Source organism: Zootoca vivipara, chromosome 12 (genome assembly GCF_965207765.1).
Source record: "Zootoca vivipara chromosome 12, rZooViv2.hap1.1, whole genome shotgun sequence".
NCBI lineage: Eukaryota > Metazoa > Chordata > Lepidosauria > Squamata > Lacertidae > Zootoca > Zootoca vivipara.
Window position 1 is genome coordinate 49103543 of NC_142595.1, and position 18043 is coordinate 49121585.

An 18043-nucleotide genomic window follows, 5' to 3' on the forward strand; every position below is an offset into this window, starting at 1 on the left:
TTCATGGTTGACAGAACCCGCTTCTTCTTCTGCCTTCCCAATTTGGGGAATAAGCAAGAAGCATTTCAGACATTCTGTGTTGGTGGCTTCCGGAGAAGTTCAAAAGTGGACTAAGCAGCACCTTTTTGTTTGGGGTGAGATCTTGCTGGTGTTTGCAGCATGTTATATTTCGAACTGCATAGAGCAGTTGGCAGACCATAGGACTGTCTTGTGGCGCCAGGCAAACCTTGTGTGTTCTCTGCAGTGTGAAACCCCTGCTGGCGTTACGGACATGGACACGTCTGATCAAGACTCCAGTGCTGTAAGTAAGATGTGAATCCTGTGTTTACTTTTCAATGCGTGGCTAGCGGTTTCTTGGCAACAGGACCCCAGCTACAATAAGGGACTGGTGGCACCTTTATTTACAAGATTTTAGAGACCACTTAAAGAGCTCTCTAATTGGTACGCAGATAAGATTGTAGAAAGACAAACCACACAAAACATTTTTTTAAAAAAATATCCAGATTTTAGTTAAACCTTTGCCTCTCTCCCCTAGGTGTCGGAAGGTGACCTGGATGCTCAAGGGTCCTCTGAGGAATATGCCACTCGGCATGCTCTCCACCAAGCTCAGATGTCCAAAGAGCTGCTCGAGCTCAACAAAGCCCTGGCTCTGAAGGAGGCCTTGGCAAGAAAGATGTCTCAGAACGACAGCCAGTTGGAGCCCATACAATGCCAATACCAGGTAACAGCAGCTGGCCAGGAAGGAGTAAGCATCTATACACACAGTGGGCTGCTTGACTGGGTGCCTAGCAAGCCACAGGAGGGCAGCCTCTCCTTTTCTTAGGTGGAGATGTGGCCTGTTGGAAAGAAATGGCTGTAGCTAGATCGGGGGGTGCTTTTAGTGGGGTGCTGAAAAACGTATGTATGTGTGTTTCAATCAAGACCAGCATCAAGGACCTTGAAATGGAGGTGGCCAAACTGCAGAAGGAAAAAGAAGACCTGGTCCTTGGCATTCATATGACGAAGAAGGATGTCAGCCAAGCAAAGTAAGAGGCACCTAATCGGGAGCTGGGGGGGGGGGCAGAAGGTAGTTGACTTCATGACTACAAGGCTGCGGTGTTCATTTCAGACTCAGCGAACGGCGCAGGAAGCGGCTTCAGGAGCTGGAAGGGGAAATGGCAGATCTGAAGAAGAAGCTGAAGGAGCAGTCGAAGCTCCTGAAAATGAAAGAATCCAATGAGCAGACAGTGTGCAAACTGAACCAGGAAATCCGGGTATGTAGTAGTAAAAATAGATAGATAGATAGATAGATAGATAGATAGATAGATAGATAGATAGATAGATAGATAGATAAATAAATTGTTATTTATACCCCGCTCATCTGGCTGGGTTTCCCAGCCACACTAGATGGCTCCCAACAGAATATTAATAATAATAATAAAGTAACAAAACATCAAACATTAAAAACTTCCCTAAACAGGGCTGCCTTCAGATGTCTTCTAAAAGTCAGATAGTTGTTTATTTCCTTGACATCTGATGGGAGGGCGTTCCACAGGGCAGGCGCCACTACCAAGAAGGCCCTCTGCCTGGTTCCCTGTAACTTCACTTCTCGCAGGGAGGGAACCTCCAGAAGGCCCTCCAACACTTTGAATTGTGCTCGGAAACGTAACGCCCAGAGGGTACAATGAGAAAGATAATGGGGTTTGTGGTGTGGATAGACAACAAGGTTGCCATTTTATTGGTCCGTGTTTGATAGACACTGTAGCTGTATAACTTGCACTTTAGATGTGTGTTTATAATCTTAGGAAAGCAGTTCATTCTTACCCTGACTGCCATTATGTTTCTCAGCTACTGTTTAAAAGCAACAGCAACTTGTTTAAGTTTGAATGCTTAATGTCATGAGAGCTAGAAAAACCAAGAAATTTTGAATGGGATTCTTGGGACTTTTAACAAGTTATCAAGGTTGTTGTAAAGAAACTAAGGATTTGGAATTGAGCTGATTTCCTGAAGTCCTCCGAGCTTGAACTCTCTTGTATCCCAGCATGCTCCAAAAAAATTCAAGGCTTCTAAGAATCTGGGCATCTCAGTGTTTGTTTCAGCGATAGGCAATGTGGTTCCCTCAAGATGTCAAACTTTCCCTCCCGTCATCCCTGACCTTTGGCTGTGCTGAGGCCAGTGGGAGTTGGGAGCCCTCCAGCATCCGGCTACAACTGCTGGGTAGATTCTCACCCAAGGCCTTTGTTCCTTCTCCAGGCGATGAAGAATCAACGTGTTCAGCTGATACGTCAAATGAAAGAGGACTCTGAGAAGTTTAAGCAGTGGAGGCAGCAGAAAGACAAAGAAGTCATCCAGCTGAAGGCACGGGTGAGTCGAGCGTCAACACTGAACTTTAGCAGAAGAGTCCTGCAGCCGCTGGGTGTTCTCGCCCAGTGGCCAGCCAGATGCTCCAAGGGGAAGCCCACAAGGAGGAGCTGAACGCAATGGTACTCTCCCAACTTGTGCTTGTAGGCAGGCAGCCTCTGACCCTGGAGCTGGAATATAACCACCGTGGGACTCAGTCTGACTCAGATAAAAGTCTGACTTGGATAAAATAGTCAAAAGCAGCTTCCAAAATTGAAGGACAGGCAAGCAAGAAATCCCTTCCACTCTCAAAGGGAAGGCGAACTGGGCTCCAAAAGCCACAGAACAGACAAAACTCTACAGTATTAGCAAAACTTGTGGCTAAATAAAAATAAGCAAAGACCTGGTGGGCTCTGGCACCGAGATGCTGTCTCTCTTTGATCCCTCCAAATTCTCATGTCTTCTGATTCACTCCTTTCTCCCTAAGATTTAGTTGTTTAAATGACTTTCAAGAGCAAATTCCTGTAAAAGAGGTGTTTTATTTTACATTAATTGTTTTGGAGGAGGGACATTATCTGTACGAGAACCTTGTCTGTACAAGCAGCCTCATGAAGGTCAGTCAGAGTCACTAACAAGCAGCCTTCATCCTGCTGCATGATCTCAACTTGTCTAAAGTCTTGCCAAGCCTTCTGTTTCTCATGATTCACCAGGGTCCAGCCAGCCAAACATTTCTGCCATTAAAGCAGACCTTTGATCCTGCCCTAAATCATTAGCCAGTTCTCTTGGACAAGTTTGCTATCATTCCACACCAATTTCCAAACATGCAAATCCACTCCACTCCATACTTGCAAATCTTCCCCCTCCCCCCCAAAAATACCTGAGCAACTTCCAGTATTATCACTTAAGCTGCTGCTTTCTATGTTCCTTATAACAGTTCCGTGTAATTAAACTGTTTGGCTGTGGCTCTCTCTAGTCTTCCTTGAGACACCGCGGATCGAACCTGCTCCTCCCGCCCCCCACGAGCAATGGTCCTTCCCCATTTGAGTTTGGATTGTCCAGGGTTCTGTTTTCCAAGCATTTCAAATTACTTGATGAGGTCTCTAGGATACGGGTGGATTTAATGCCTCTATAAAAGTGGGTCACAAGACTTGCTAAGTTTGAGTGCGGACCATAGCAGGTCAGCCATTTTGACTCTTGTCTTTCAGGATCGCAAGAGGCAGTATGCACTTGTCAAACTAGAGCAAGACTTCCAAAAGCAAGCCACTGTCCTACGGCGAAAGGCAGAGGAGGTGAGTGGCCTTGGGCAGCCATTCCCTTCCACCTTGTGAAGCACCACTGTTTTTAAAAGAATCTACAGAGATTAGGCAGGCTGAGACTTTGAATGCTTTGGGCAGAGACAAGGGACAGGTCCCGAGGTTAGAATTCCCCGATTCAGTAAATCAGAAGTGGGGGAATAGTGTACAAAGCCCTTCCCTCCCTCTGATTGTGGTGTTAAATGGAGTATGCTTGACTTAATTTTGCCTCTAGGATTCATAGTTTAAACCAGGGCTGGAGAACTGGTGGCCTTCCAGACATGGCCAGCCTCCAACTCCCAACAGCCAGCCTGGCCAAAGGTCAGGGGTAATGAGCTGTATTCAACAAGAACTGGAAGGCCACAGGTGGTTCTCCTGTCCTGGTTTAAGACACTAACTTTGCTGGGAAGCCTAGCATAGAGTGGAGGTCAATGGGATAGTAAGTAGAGGATAGGTAGCAGCTTTCTTGTAATCTTCAATGAGTTAACCTCAGTCCTGCATTGCAGGGGGTTGGACTAGTTGGCCCTTGGGATCCCCTCCAACTCTACAATTCTATGATTCTAAGTTCTTGCTTACACCTTTGTAATTCTTCATTTGTCCTCGTCAGCCATGCTGGCTGAGGCTCTTTATTTTAAAGCAAAATAAGGCTCTTTTATTGTAAAGCAAAATGTAGGAAAACATCAAATCTCTTCTCGGAGAGCATTGATGCTTACATTTTTATCCCACCCTTCTGAGGCAGAGGTAGGAAACCTCTGGCTGTGGGTTGCAGGGCCGATTCCCCCAAACCACACCCACCTGCCGCACTCCTGAAGTCATAAGTGACGTCGGACGAGGCAGGCAAAGACACGGCTGTGAAGGAACAATTGGGAGCTTAGACTGCTCCCAGTTGCTCCTTGGCTAGCTGGGTTTGCTGACAGCGAGCCCTTTTTGAAGACGCTTCAGGCATGGTTTGGATGCAAGCTGCCCTTGCAGAAGGATATCCTCCCCCTTTTGCACTCAGTTTTGGATCTGAAAATGGACAAGTTCAAAGGGACTCTCTGTCAGCACCGGTCAACTGATAAGTGCCGATAGGGGGCCCCTTTGAATTTGTTCCATCTCTGTTGAAAATGGCCTGTGGAGGGTTGGTCAGCTCTTGATCCGACCCTTGGGCGATAGAAGCCCCCCCCCCTCACCTCCAGCTCTTCATCCTCCTAAAAGCCCAGGGGGGGGGCTAGCTTTGGAGAGTGGCTATCCTAAGGTCACTCGGCGAGCTTCATTGCCAAGCAAGGGATTTTGAAAGTTTGTGCCTTGGGTCCTATTTAAACACACCAGCCTCCACCCCTCTCTCACAGGCCGCTGCTGCCAACAAGCGCTTAAAGGATGCTCTCCAGAAACAGCAAGAGGCTACCAATAAGCGAAAAGAGAATGTCAACCGCGGGATTGAGGGAGTTGCTGCTCGGGTGAAGGTAGGAGCCGTATCTCTCCTTGTTTCTGCTCAGGGCAGATTCACAGTGCCTCAGGTGGCTTATTCCAGGGGAGAGGCAAAGTTGGCTTGCAGGCGACTTGGGAGGGGTTCTGGCCACCTTTCCACCGACCTTCTGTCGTAACCAGCTTCCATCTTGCGCAGAGCTGGCTGGCGAACGAAGTGGAGGTTCTTGTTAGCATCGAAGAGGCTCAGCGTCACCTCAACGACCTCCTGGAGGACCGGAAGACCTTGGCGAAGGAGATTGCCTCACTTAAAGAAAAGCGAGATGCCGGGGAGAACCTCCCGTCAAAATACAAGGTGGGCAGTGATGCAGGCTGCAGTGGAAAGGGGGGTAGGGAGGGAAGGGACCGTGTGTTCTATCTAATCCACTTTCTCTCTTTGGTGATGGGGTCTTCAGATGCAGGAAATAGGCCACTTTCCAAAGTGGGCAGGGCTACAGGCAAAAGTGGGTGGAGCAATGAGTGTGAATTCTGCCTTTGCAGAGTGGAGCTAATTTCTACTCTTACTTGTGCAGCCCTCTACATTATATCTAGGTAGACTCCCAGTGGGCAGATAGAAAGGCTTTGGGGGCTGCATTTGGCCCCCAGATCCCCCACCCCTGCTGTAAAGGGTGAGTTTTCTCATTCTGCACTGGAGGCAGGAGATCTTCCAGAGGCTGGTTCTGCTCCCCCACCATGGCAGATCCCCTCCCAGAGGGGAAAAATCAAGGTCTTGCCTTGCTGGAAACAACTGCTGCTGCTTCTCTTAGAGTTAAACTGTCACATCTTCTGAACTGAGTCCCACCTCACCTCCATGGGGAGGGAGCTCCTCTCCCTGTTCTCTGCTTATTTTCTGATTCTGTTCCCATCCTCCTTTTACAGAGGCGCACATTTTCCCATAAAGCGGTGGAAATGGAGCATTCCATCGCCAAGCAAATAGAGAGCCTGGAAACAGAGATGGAGCTCAGGTATGGGGGGGGGGGGGTTCAAGTCTCAGAAGAAGCAAAGCCACAACAAAGAGTGTAATAAAAGCTCCTCTAGCTCAAGCTGGAGGCTAATCTAGCCTGGTGTAGGAATTTAGAGGTATACGATCTCCAATATATAACCTTAATTGACTAGCACCTATTGGCTCTTATAGTCCATTGGTTTTCTAAACCCCTTTTAAGGCTGTCTGAGCTCTGGTGTTAATCATCTCATGGTTATAAATTCTATAGTTTTAACTATGCATTGCAGAGGGTGGACTAGATGACACTTGGGGTCCCTTCCAGCTCTGCAGTTCTACAATTCTTCTATTTGCTGTTGCTGTTGTGTAACATTCATCTTCTTGTTCTGAAAACATCTGGGAAAGCTTATTGTGGCTGTTTCCTGTGGAAAGGGGGTAAGAGGTGGCAGATTCAGGAGGTGCTGAAGTTTCCCTCTCAGTCCTGCAGTCATCCATCTGCCATTCTGCTGCATCATCTCTGGACCACAGCAGGTCTCTTAGGAAATTAACCCCAGCCTGGCAGACTAAGCAACTGCCTATTCACCCAGGGCTGCTGCTGCTGCTGCTGCTGCTGCTGCTGCTGCTGCTGCTGCTGCTGCTCTGGTCACAGTTCATCCAACACAAGCAGGGGCCAAATTGCCCAAGTTCCCCAAACGACCTGCTCTCTTGGCAAATCCCATGCGAATTCATGCGTTGGCTTCTTCCCCCAAAGGAGCGCCCAGATTGCTGACCTGCAGCAGAAGCTGCTGGACGCAGACGCCGGCGACCGCACCAAGCAGCGCTGGGAGAGCATCACCAACCTTGCGGAAGCCAAGTGTGCCATCAAATACCTGATTGGTGAAGTAAGCTTGAGTGGCAGCAGAGGAGGTGGGCGGGAACAAAGAGGCCGCTCTGGAATGGAACCAGGGATTCGAGCCTCTAGAACAAATACGAGGCCTCGGGGGTGGAAGGGGCAGTGACACAGTGGCTGACTGCACCCAGTGTGTGGCAAAGTGGCGGTGGAGCCGCCAAGTTGGGGGCAACCCTCCTAGCTTCTGCTGTTTGACATCTCAACTCTTTCTCAAAGATGGCTCTGTACCTTTCCTGTGCTGAATGAGCACAATGATGCCAAGTGGCAAGATAATATTTTTATTATTTGTACCCTGCCCACCTGACTGGGTTGCCCCAGCCACTCTGGGCAGCTCCCAACAAATACAGAAGCACAATAAAACATCAAACATTAAAAACTTCTCTATATGGGGATGTCTTCAGATGTATAGTTGTTTATCTCATTGACATGTGGCGGGAGCGAGAAGGCCCTCTGCAACTTGACTTTTTGCAGTGAGGGAACTGCCAGAAGGCCGTTGGTCCTAGATGCAAATTCTTCAGCATGACGCCTTTTAATATTGTGCTCTCGCTCTCTCTCTCTCTCTCTCTCTCTCTCTCTCTCTCTCTCTCTCTCTCTCTCTCTCTCTCTCTCTCTCTTCCCCCCCCCCCCGCATGTGTGCATTTCAAAGCTGGTCTCCTCAAAAGTGGAGAATGGGAAACTGGAGAACCGTTTGCAGCAGACCAAAGCCACGTGTGCCGACACACATAAAATGCTTCTCGAAGAGCGAAAGGTTGTGGCAGAAATGGAAGCAGAGCACGAGAGTCAGCTGGTCCAGAAGGAGCAGCAGCATCAAGAGAAGGTATCACCTGCCACCCCTACCCCATCCCCCAAAAATCAACTAATTCTGCAGCAGCTACAAAAACTTCACCCATACAAAAATCCCGTTCTGGGCAGTTGACCACCCAGTCTAGCTCTACCTTCTCCAGGTTTTCCAGAGTAATCCTAACCAGGCTTTGCTGCTGGCACATTTAACCTGATTTCCAAGTTAGGGACTCTCTGCCCACACCTATGAATTTGGCTTGGGACAGCCTCCTGTTAGCGGAGAGGTGGCTGTGAATGGGATCCCTGGATGTGCCCTTACAGAGAACTGCAGCGCCAGCGGTCAGTAGCAGCAGCAGAGAAAGGGCAGTTCAGTTGCTGCTTTCTCAGTAAAGTTTGCAGGCTTGGGGTGCTCCAAGTTCTTTCAGTGTTTAGAGCTCTGTGTTGTGCAGTGGCTAGAAAACATGGGTGATCTGGTGGTAAAATGCTGAGATTGTGCGCTGGTCCATGAACCCATTAGACAACCCCAACCTTCCCGCCTGCCTGCCTTAACTTACAACCAGTCCAGAGGGTGGCCCTGCCTGCCTGCCAGCTTCCTCTTCATTCTCATTGTTGCCCCTTGTAGAACTCAGTATGGAGGTGGATGGGAAGAGAATTAGAACTAATTAGCTCTGACGCCACCTACTAGAATGCCCCCAAGATCCAGGTTTGGGTCAAGTATTCTTTGATGAGAGAACCCCAGCAGAGATTTAAAATCACAAAACATGCAGCAAAATAAAGCGTGGAAATAGAGGAGGTTAGACCTTTAAAATATGCCCTTGTGGGTTTCTTCTAAAGTTCCCCTCTTCCCCTAGCATAGAGAAAGACCACACATTTGGTAAGTTAAAATTAGTTTACTTACAAACTTCAAAGGTCAGGTTCATGTGGTTTTCTATACATCAGTCAGAAAACACAGGTGGTAAAACTTGGCTTAGTTACAGTGGTGAAAGTTCCTATAGGAACTCAAGAGTGGCTTGTAAGAGCCATGAGGTCTGAGCTGCAGTAACCAGCTCAGGCGTCATACATTGAGCTTCTCTGGTAGACTGGGAGAGAAAACAAAGGCTTAATTACCTAATCTCTCCCAAGATGAGCTAAGCCTGGCAGGACAGCTTACTCTATGGTCTTAACCCCTTCATGCGTTAGTTAGACTTAAGCATGGTGGTTATATGAGGCTGGTTATCTCACAGATTTGTGGTTTAGCCAACTCAAGACTTCGGTCACCATAATGCAAGCTATACAGGAAGTCTGCCTCCCTTCAGACTGTGCCGCCTCTGAACCAAGGTCTCTACCCACCCACATCTCTCTTCCACCCATCCCCAGGTACTCTATCTACTCAGCCAGATACAACACAAAGAAGAAGCAGAGAAGAAGCTGGAGACTTCCATTTCAGAACGGGAGCAGCAGCAACTTGAGCGCCTCAAGTTCCAGGTAAAAGCTGCTGTGTCTCTTAGGTGGGGTTGCTCCTGCCCCCTCAAATGCAGCCGTGTTTGCCATCCCACCATCCCAGCTGTTCCTTTGCTGGTGGGAAGGAATCCCATATCCAAGCAACAATGCTTGTGGTACTGGCATCGTGTCATTGAATGAGGCTGCTTGATTTCGGCTCAGACCACTACTCTTGATGCTCTTCTTGTCGATCTCCGCTTTATCATCCACTGGCTTTGTAACCAAAGTGTCTTTTCTGCTCTCCCTCAGTTTTGGAGGCTATGCTAATCCGGTAGTTCTTCCACATTTTTCTGTTTCTCAAAACACGCAAAGCAATGTTAGCTCTGGTCATTTAAATGAGTTTTGAAGGGTCTGTATGTGTGACTAGATGGATTGTGGTGTGATGTGGGACGGAGGGAGAAAATGTGGTGTGGTGTTTGGGGAGTCTCTAAATCAGGCTTCCTCAACCTCGGCCCTCCAGATGTTTTCAGACTACAATTCCCACCATCCCTGACCACTGGTCCTGCTAGCTAGGGATCATGGGAGTTGTAGGCCAAAAAACATCTGGAGGGCCGAGGTTGAGAAAGCCTGATCTAAATCAACCAGTGTATCCTGTAGGCCAGAAGTTGGAACTTCAAGTGATGGCACTCAAGGCTCTATCCTTAAAATAATATTTTTTTTTAAAAAAAAAATCAGAGTTGGGGGAAATATCGAGCATTCTTTCATTCTTAGTAGCCCTCTTCAAATCTTTAGAAGGCAGGCATTGCACAAATCCTAGGTGTGCAAACACCCCAACATCTGGGTTTCTTGCAGCTGAAGATGAGACCTTAGGAGCCTTTTGTCTTCTTTACTGTGGACAGGAAGAAGAGCTGGCCAAAATGAAGGAGGTTTTAGAAAAGAACCAGGAACACCGAGAAGAGATTGAAACTCTCAGACAGGTAGGTCTAGGAGTGACAGCAGCGGCTGACTTTGCTCTTGTCCCTCAGTGAACCTCACATTCCTCCCTTTCTTCCCAACAGAAATTGAGAGTTTTTCAAGCTGTCAGTGGCCAGAGGATCTGCAATGTCCAGCCGGCCCCTGCAATAGACACCCCGGAGTCCCCCTTCGAATACATTCCACCCAAGGTGTGTGTCCTGCCGGTGGGGTGGGGCGGAGAAGCAAGGCAGGGTGTCTGCGTGCGACAGCGCTTGTTTGTATGGCTGGTCCATCCCATCACCTGAAAGATAAAGCTGGGTATGGATTAGAAGCACGAGTCAAAATACATTACAGCTCTTAGTGGCTGCCTTAATGTTCATGACAGCGTGGTGTAATGGTTAGGGTGTCAGAGTAGGACCTGGGAGACCAGGGTTCAAATCCCCACTCAGCCATGAAGCTCACTGGGTGTCCTTGGATATCAGTCACTGGCTCTCAGCCTAAACTACCTCGCAGGGTTGTTGTGGGGATTAAATGAGGAGAGGGCAGGACCACGTACAGCTCCTTGGAAGAAAAGTTGGAATAGGAATGCAGCAAATAAGTAAAAAGGCTTGTCTCTGATCCCCAAATTACATTGCTTGAGAAAATCACTAACCTCGACCAGGTGGGCTTTGGGTTCCAACTTCCATCAGCTGCAGCCAACCTGGCCTGATCGTTTTTTTGTGCGGCTGTCTTCGTTCCACAACTTGAGTGAGGCAGAAATGGTGAGCTTGTCTTCTTCGGTTCCCCCTTCAGCCAAAGTCTCGCAAGCGAATGACCTCGCTGCCTCCAGCCGACATGGATGAGGAAGGCTCATCTTCTGACTTGGATGAGGCCAAAGAGATGGAAGATGCCGAGTGGGTGCCGTCCAAGCTTTCCAGAGGATCCAGGCAGAGCATTTTGGGGGTAGGATCATCGAGCAGGACGGCTGACATTTAGGTAGCTGCCTCCTGAAATCTGGCCAGGAGGAGCAATGCAAGAATTGGCTCTGGTAGACCAGGCCCAAGTGCGCATCAGGTTCAGCTGTCTTGCTTCCAACACTGCCCTGTGGTGACACAAAGGCATCATTCCTCTTCTGTTATCCATCCCAGTAATGAAAATGCTGTCACTGAGCATGGAGGCTCCATTCATCCAGCTTAATGACTAACCACAAATTTGTCTAATCGTCTTATTTCTTCATTAAAGCCACCTCAGTTATCATTGCTAGGTTCTACATTGATGGATTCCCACAATGTGCGCGTTAAATACTGTTCAGCCAAACGTGTCTAAATATCTTAAGGAGTTTCTGGTGGAAATCCGCCACCTTTTGTGGAACAGTTGATGGCTTTAAATTGAAAAATTAAAATTCTGTGACAGCTGAGCTGAGTGTGTCTTTGGTGGCCTTGCCATCTTGGGGCAGAGGAGTGTCAAGATGCTCCAGCAAACCTTTTCAGGACCTGTGGGTACATTTGCAAACTGGAGAGACTGTTGTGCCCCCCCCCAAAAAAACACCACACGTACACCCTAAGCTCACACTGCCCTAGCCTATTGACTGCAATGGATGCGTATGTCAAGCTTAATTTCAGTGACGGGAAGAGATCCTGGGGGAAGCCTCTATAGGCATATGTGTGCCCACGGGCACCATCTTGGCAACCTGCATTGTGCATGCTGGCTGTGACAGCTAGGAAGAACCTGTGTGGGCCAAACGTGCCCGATTCCTCATTTCAGAGCCCCAAACCTGAAAGGAGTTGAGTCCCAGAAACAGACACAGCAGTACATGCCACTTGTGGGTTATTTCACGTGTGTTTTCTGCTCTCTCACTGAGCTCTCCCTTTGCAGTGCACCTGCCGAGGCCGATGTGTAAACAAGAAGTGCGGCTGCCGTAAGCAAAAGATGGCCTGCTCCGAAGACTGTCGCTGCGAGTACGGGAGGTGTCGGAACCGCGAGCACTATGATTTGGTGAGCAACTCTTGGCAAGACCTCATTTTTTTTCTCTTTGAGGTAGCAGAACAGCCCTGGAGTTGCCTGCTCCGCCTCCCAGCAGGCAGGGCAAATCCTGTGCAGCTCTTGTCCTGGCTTGATTTGGGAATTGATTTGGCTGGAATTCCAAGCTGCAGGGCCAAAGGGAAAGCTTCTGCCTCTTTGCAGGATGGAGATGTTCAAATCTGATGGTGACTCCTTTTTGCATGGGTCTCAAAGGGTTTCATATTCACTAGTGGCCGAAATTGTGGAAACCTTTTGGGAAACTGTATTTCTGAGGTTTGATGGAGTAATACCATAAAACTTGTTGCATTACATTCTTCATTAAATTATATTATATTTCCATTGATATATAATTTTATTGTATTACTAAAAAAAATGGTGTTATGAGCCATCAAACCTCGGAAATACACTTCCTCCAAAAGGTTTCCACAATTTTGGCCACTAGTGTACCTTGTTTTAGGATGCTGCACATATATAGCAGAGAAGGTAACCTCTAAGAGGTGTTATATCCTGCAACTGGGGAGGAGTCTTTTTCCCTCCCTGCAGTAACAAGGTGATCCATGAATGGCAAATTCTCACTCCCTACAGAAAACAAACATTGTGGTAAGCCCAATCAATGTTCTATTCTAAAAGGCTGCTCTGCTATATGTAGTTTCACAACTACTTCCGATTAAACACGTCTATGCTATTTACATGTTTGAGAGGGATGGGTTACTTTTATAAGCATGCCTCCCGAGAGCATGCTCTGCTGCCTGCTAAGCACAAGGACACTTTGCACTAAGACCAGCCTTTCATTCTCTCATCCTGTAGTTCATAAGTGGGGAAACTGGTCTCTAGAGCAGTGGTTCCCAACAGGTGGTCCGCAGACTCCCGGTGGTCCGTGAGCTATGCCAGAGGGGTCCGCAAGATGCTATTAGAATAAAAAATATATTAAATATATTTCGTATGATAACAGATTTTTTTGTTTTGGCCGCTTCCTGCATGAGCAGAGTCTAGCGCAAAACTAGAATTAGATAGAGGCAGTAGTTCTGCTGTATGCCGTTAGGTGGCACTTTACAAACACTACTGTTTTGCAAAGAGGCAGCGCGCGCATTCTACTAATGCTCACTTCCCCAAGATGCTTTGCGCGCGTCGGCTTCATTTGTGCGCTACTGCGCAGGTACCCTGTCTTCTCCATTCCCCTCCCTCCTCCCTGGCGCGCGCTGCCTCTTTGCAAAACAGTAGTGTTTGTAAACAAAGTGTTGTTTTTCGCGGAAGCTACAGTTCACGTAGTTAAAAATGGACCGTTGGTTAAAAAGTGGTTCATCTCATTAAGAACTGAAAATTAAAACTAACTGTATACTGATGGAGTACTCTGTTGTAACTGTAAAAAACGTATAAATATAAAATATAAAAAGACTCTTAATTTGGCTCTCACTTTTTAATTTTAGGATTAGGAATTAATGGGGGTCCTTGTCACAATAGCGGCTCGATGAGGGGTCCTCAAGAAAATTTTGTTGGGAACCCCTGCTCTAGAGGTTGTTGGACTCTTAACTCACACCAGCTCTTACAACATGGCCAATAGTCAGGGATGGTGGGAGTTGTAGTCCAGCAACATGTGGAGGTGCAGGGGTTCGCTCCCCACTCCTCCTGTTTAGGCTGCAGTTGCCCTAGTAGAGAAACAGGTATTTAATGGTATTTTGGTCTGATTCTAGTTCAAGATTTAATCCCATTCAAAAACTGACATGCTTAATCCCTGACTCCCGTCCACCCCCCAATACTAAGACCAGCTCATAGAGAGTTTGTGTGATGCTTTGCAAGGCACCAATGGAAGGGTGTTTGGGCACTGCTTGGGGAAGCCCCTGAGCATGCTGAGCTCCGTGTAGATCGAGTCCCTGTAGCTTTATGGGCTGGAGCAGATGCCAAGCATTGGATTGCATCAAGTGCAGTCCAGGCTAGCCTGCATCCTGCCTTTTCCCCCCTTAGGAAGGGATGCTTGCTGATGAGCAAGTGGGAGATTCAAAGGACACCTTCAACCCGGAAGATCCTACTCTGGCAACTGGAGGGGACACCTTTTTTGAGCCGCCAGCTGTTGCACCTACCAGAAAGGTATGAGGATTGCATAGATGCAGGTGGCATTGAACACAGCTCTGGTTTTGCTTTGGGGCTAGGAAAGGGCACTTGTGGGGTTGTTGCAGAGCTGTGAGTTCCCCATAGTCTGGCACACTTGAAGGGGTAACAAATGGCTGCATAGTGACTTCCATTTACCCCGTGGCCACTGACTGGCCATGGTGTGTGTGTGTGTGTGTGTGTGTGTGTGTGTGTGTGTGTGTGTAAAAGCATTTGGTAAGGCTAGCCCAATTGGTTATGTCTTTTTTAAACAGATGATATACTTGAAATAATATTAACAGGGAGAAGAGGGGATAGCCCAACTTATGTTGTCCATCCTTGGTCACCTCCAGGTTAGGTGACCGTGGGGCTGCCTTTGAAGGCTATTTGGAAACTGCACCCGGTGAATTCAGCGGCCAGATTGCTGACCAGGGCAAGGCAGTCCAAGCAGAGAACACCAATGTTGGCACGACTGTACTGGCTGCCGACTACTTTCCAGGCTCAATTCAAAGAGCTGGTTTCTATCTGTAAAGCCTTATGAGTCAGGATCCCAACACTTCAGGGACTGCCTCTCCCCATATGAACCAACCTGGACCCGGCTTTAGTCGTCTGAGGTCCTTCTCCATGTCCCTCCTCCAGTGGAATGCTCTCCCCGGCTACCTTTAGGTGCCTGGCAAAAATATTTCTATTCCCCCAGGCTTTCCGCCCTTAATATAGAGAGTAATTAGATATGTTTGTGGCCTCTTTCTCTGCCATTTTCTATGTATTGTATTATATTATATTATGGATGGGCATTTTAAGTTTTTATTTTATTGTTTTTGTACTTGGTTTTAACGTGTGTGTGTGTGCGGTTTGTGTTGTAAATGTTTTTGAGCTACTTCCGTGAAAAAACTTATTGAAATTGGGTTCACTGATGCCTGGGCAATAGGTCCGCTTTCCTCGTCTGTCGACATAGCAACTAGTTACGTGCCCACCCTGGTGAGCTGCCACTCAGTAAACACTTGTCTGCATTTCATAGCTGTCAAGTTTTCCCTTTTCTCGCGAGGAAGCCTATTCAGCATAAGGGAATGTCCCTTTTAAAAAGGGAGAACTTGACAGCTATGCTGCATTTGCCCAGTGCCTGAAAATAACATGGGAATAAAATGCTCTCCCTCGTCATTAAATACCACAGCCAGCTTGTCTGATGTAGCCTTCACTCCTTAATCTTGTCTGTTGTGTGGGCACTGGGTGTTTTTTTCCAACCTTGAATTCTTGAACGGCTGGAGTGTTTCCCTTTTTGCTGTGGGCAACCATCCTGAGGCAGGCACAATTTGATTTTCTTTTCCAGGAAGCTGCCCTTCCTGGTGTCCGATTCATCCCTGTGCACATTAATTCAGTCTGCTTCACTGAACCCAAACCTGCCTGTTTGGAAATCCTCCCCTTGTGAAATGAAATGGCAGCTAAGGCTGTAACTGATGTCTCCTTTTTCTTTCTCCCCGCTCCCAGGTCCTGGAGGAAAAAAATGAGGAGATTCTGCCTGACACTTCCTTATTTGCACTGGGAGACGAATCTAGCAAGATATCAGCAGCAGCAGCCATGAAGAAGGGGAGGAAGCGACTTCTCAGCAGCAGAAGTAGCTACTTCTCAGGCTGCACGCCGATCAAGGAAGATGGTTGAGGGCCGGAGGGAGGCGGGAGCAGGCTTGGAAAGGAAAGCTTGGGCCTGCAGACAACAAATGTTTTTATAGTGTATAGTGTTGTTTTTAGAGCTTATACGTTTTTTGAATAAAGGAAATTCACTTATCAGCTCCTTCAGCAAGGGGTGGGGAAACATTTTCAGACTTTTTTTATTAATGAATTTGTAAAGCATTACATGTATATGATGAATCTCTTACGATAAACTTCCCACTGTTTGCACCAAAAAATGAAATAATCCTAATACATAAAGATAAAAAACCTGTTTCTTTCTTACATACTTATAAACAAGAACTTTATCTCTATTCTTTATCAAGTTCTGTTCCATTGTTAACAAAAATTCTTAGAAAAAATTACTAACAAAAATCCTCCTACCTGACTTCCTGTCAAATCCTGTTGTATATTTTATATCTCACATTGAATGTATCCAACTTTATTCCTCTATTCTCTATATGTTATCTATTACATTCTTAAAACATTTTATCCCCTTATGTAATCTTATTTTTCCTATCGTTCCTTAGATCATGATCAATCAAAAGCTGCCATAGACATAAACCCTTTTGTGTATCCTTGTATATCTCTTGTATTTATTCCCAACTCTGTACATACTCCTGTCTTGATTTGCCTCTCAGCTTGTTGGTTAACAGTGCCATTTCCGCATATTCTTGCAATTTATTTTGCCAGTCACTAATAGTTGGTAGATTTTCCCCTTTCCAATTCTTCGCTATTCAGACTTGAGGGTCGTCAGTTCCCTGGTTGGAAGGTATACCAGTGACTGGTGAGCCCAGAACCAAGAGCAGGCGGTTCAATGGATGCAACTGCAGCTATGGAAACATCACGAGGCTTCTGCCCCCTGCGCTGCACCCCATACATCTTGAGTCTCCTTCCATGCAGAAGCACCTGAGTGCAGAGCAGGACAGGTGTGAGGGGGCATGGTTCGACAAGCGTCTTAAACAGGCTTAGGTGTATGGGGTCACGTGGCCTTTATGTGGACATACACACAAACAAATCTTTTTTATTGAAAGAGTTGGGAAGAACAGAATGCAGCTCTCGGGTTTCGTAAAGGACAGAGCTAACCACTTCTAAAGAAGCCGGATTGTGGAAAACATTAGAAGAAAACTTTCCACAAGCCCCAGTGCAGATCCAGGCCATAGATTTAGAGCACATTCACAACACTTAAAAGCACATGACTTCCCTCAAGAATGCAGGAAGTCATGTGTTGCCAAGGTGCTTTAAATTACAGCCTGGATCTGCCCCTGAAGGATAGCACCTTTTCACTTATTGAGAGAGTGAACCATATCAGGCAAGAGTAGTACCCACGTGTATCTAGCAAGCAAAAATCGGTGTTGAAGCAATGATTCTTCAACATCAACTTTGTTGGCCTGGTCATGTTGTGCGGATGCCTGATTATCGTCTTCCAAAGCAACTACTCCATTCCGAACTTAAAAATGGTAAGCGGTCAACAAAAGGTTTAAAGACTCACTTAAGGCAATATCTTAAAAAACGTAATATAAACACCAACAACTGGGAAACACTGGCGTTCAAGCGCTCCAGTTGGAGAACAGCCTTTACCAAAGATGTCATGGGCTTTTGAAGACGTTCGAACTCGGGATAAAAGGGAGAAACATGCTAAGGGGAAGGCACACTTGGCGAACCCTCTCACCATGATCAACTCCCACCGGGAAATTTATGTCCTCACTGTGGAAGGACGTGTGGATCCAGATTTGCCCTCTACAGTCACTTGTGGACTCACTGTTAAAACCCTGTTTATGGAAGACAATATTACTTGGCTATGAGTAATTGCCAAAGAACTGCAAGCATTAAATTCATTTGTTGTTGCTACATTAGATCCTATTAGCCCAATTGCAAAACGGCTATGGCCTTGTATGGCAGAGTCCTTTTTAACCCAACTGCATAAAAACTGATTAATCCGTTCTGAGAAAAAGCTTTGTTTACTAGATCAGGTATTACATGGCGAGAAGGTTTTCAATAAGGAGGCTGGGGAAGTAAAAATCACACACAAAAATGAAGAGGGAAATCTGCTTTTTCCCCCCATTTTCCACGTGTATATTAAAGATATATTGAACTCATCACACACACAACTCTCCCAAGCAAAGGGTGTAATGATGTTGCTATTCTTCCGCTCAGTATTTCTACAAGCTGTAGTTGGGGGGGGGGGGCTGCTTGAGACGCAGCTGTTTTTCCATCACACTCCCTGGCCACGTGAAATCAGGTTGCCTCCAGA

At 47.0% G+C, this 18043-nt stretch overlaps 1 protein-coding gene across 2 annotated transcripts in view; it reads left to right on the top strand.

Moving 5' to 3' along the window:
* The window catches only part of KIF4A (kinesin family member 4A), a 29351-nt gene extending 12980 nt beyond the window's left edge, over positions 1 to 16371 (top strand). Inside the window, exons 14-31 of one of the 2 annotated variants that reach the window (XM_035134455.3) lie at positions 245 to 301; positions 536 to 721; positions 922 to 1025; positions 1109 to 1253; positions 2233 to 2343; positions 3525 to 3608; positions 4943 to 5056; positions 5218 to 5373; positions 5937 to 6022; positions 6749 to 6878; positions 7533 to 7703; positions 9023 to 9130; positions 9985 to 10062; positions 10144 to 10248; positions 10832 to 10981; positions 11894 to 12013; positions 14003 to 14125; positions 15611 to 16371. In XM_035134455.3, the coding sequence (XP_034990346.3) occupies positions 245 to 301; positions 536 to 721; positions 922 to 1025; positions 1109 to 1253; positions 2233 to 2343; positions 3525 to 3608; positions 4943 to 5056; positions 5218 to 5373; positions 5937 to 6022; positions 6749 to 6878; positions 7533 to 7703; positions 9023 to 9130; positions 9985 to 10062; positions 10144 to 10248; positions 10832 to 10981; positions 11894 to 12013; positions 14003 to 14125; positions 15611 to 15781 (2199 nt within the window). In that variant the 3' untranslated portion in view covers positions 15782 to 16371. The remainder of the gene's footprint in view (positions 1 to 244; positions 302 to 535; positions 722 to 921; positions 1026 to 1108; positions 1254 to 2232; positions 2344 to 3524; positions 3609 to 4942; positions 5057 to 5217; positions 5374 to 5936; positions 6023 to 6748; positions 6879 to 7532; positions 7704 to 9022; positions 9131 to 9984; positions 10063 to 10143; positions 10249 to 10831; positions 10982 to 11893; positions 12014 to 14002; positions 14126 to 15610) is intronic. The other variant, XM_060281878.2, reaches the window with a different exon arrangement.
* The last annotated feature ends 1672 nt before the right edge of the window (positions 16372 to 18043 follow it).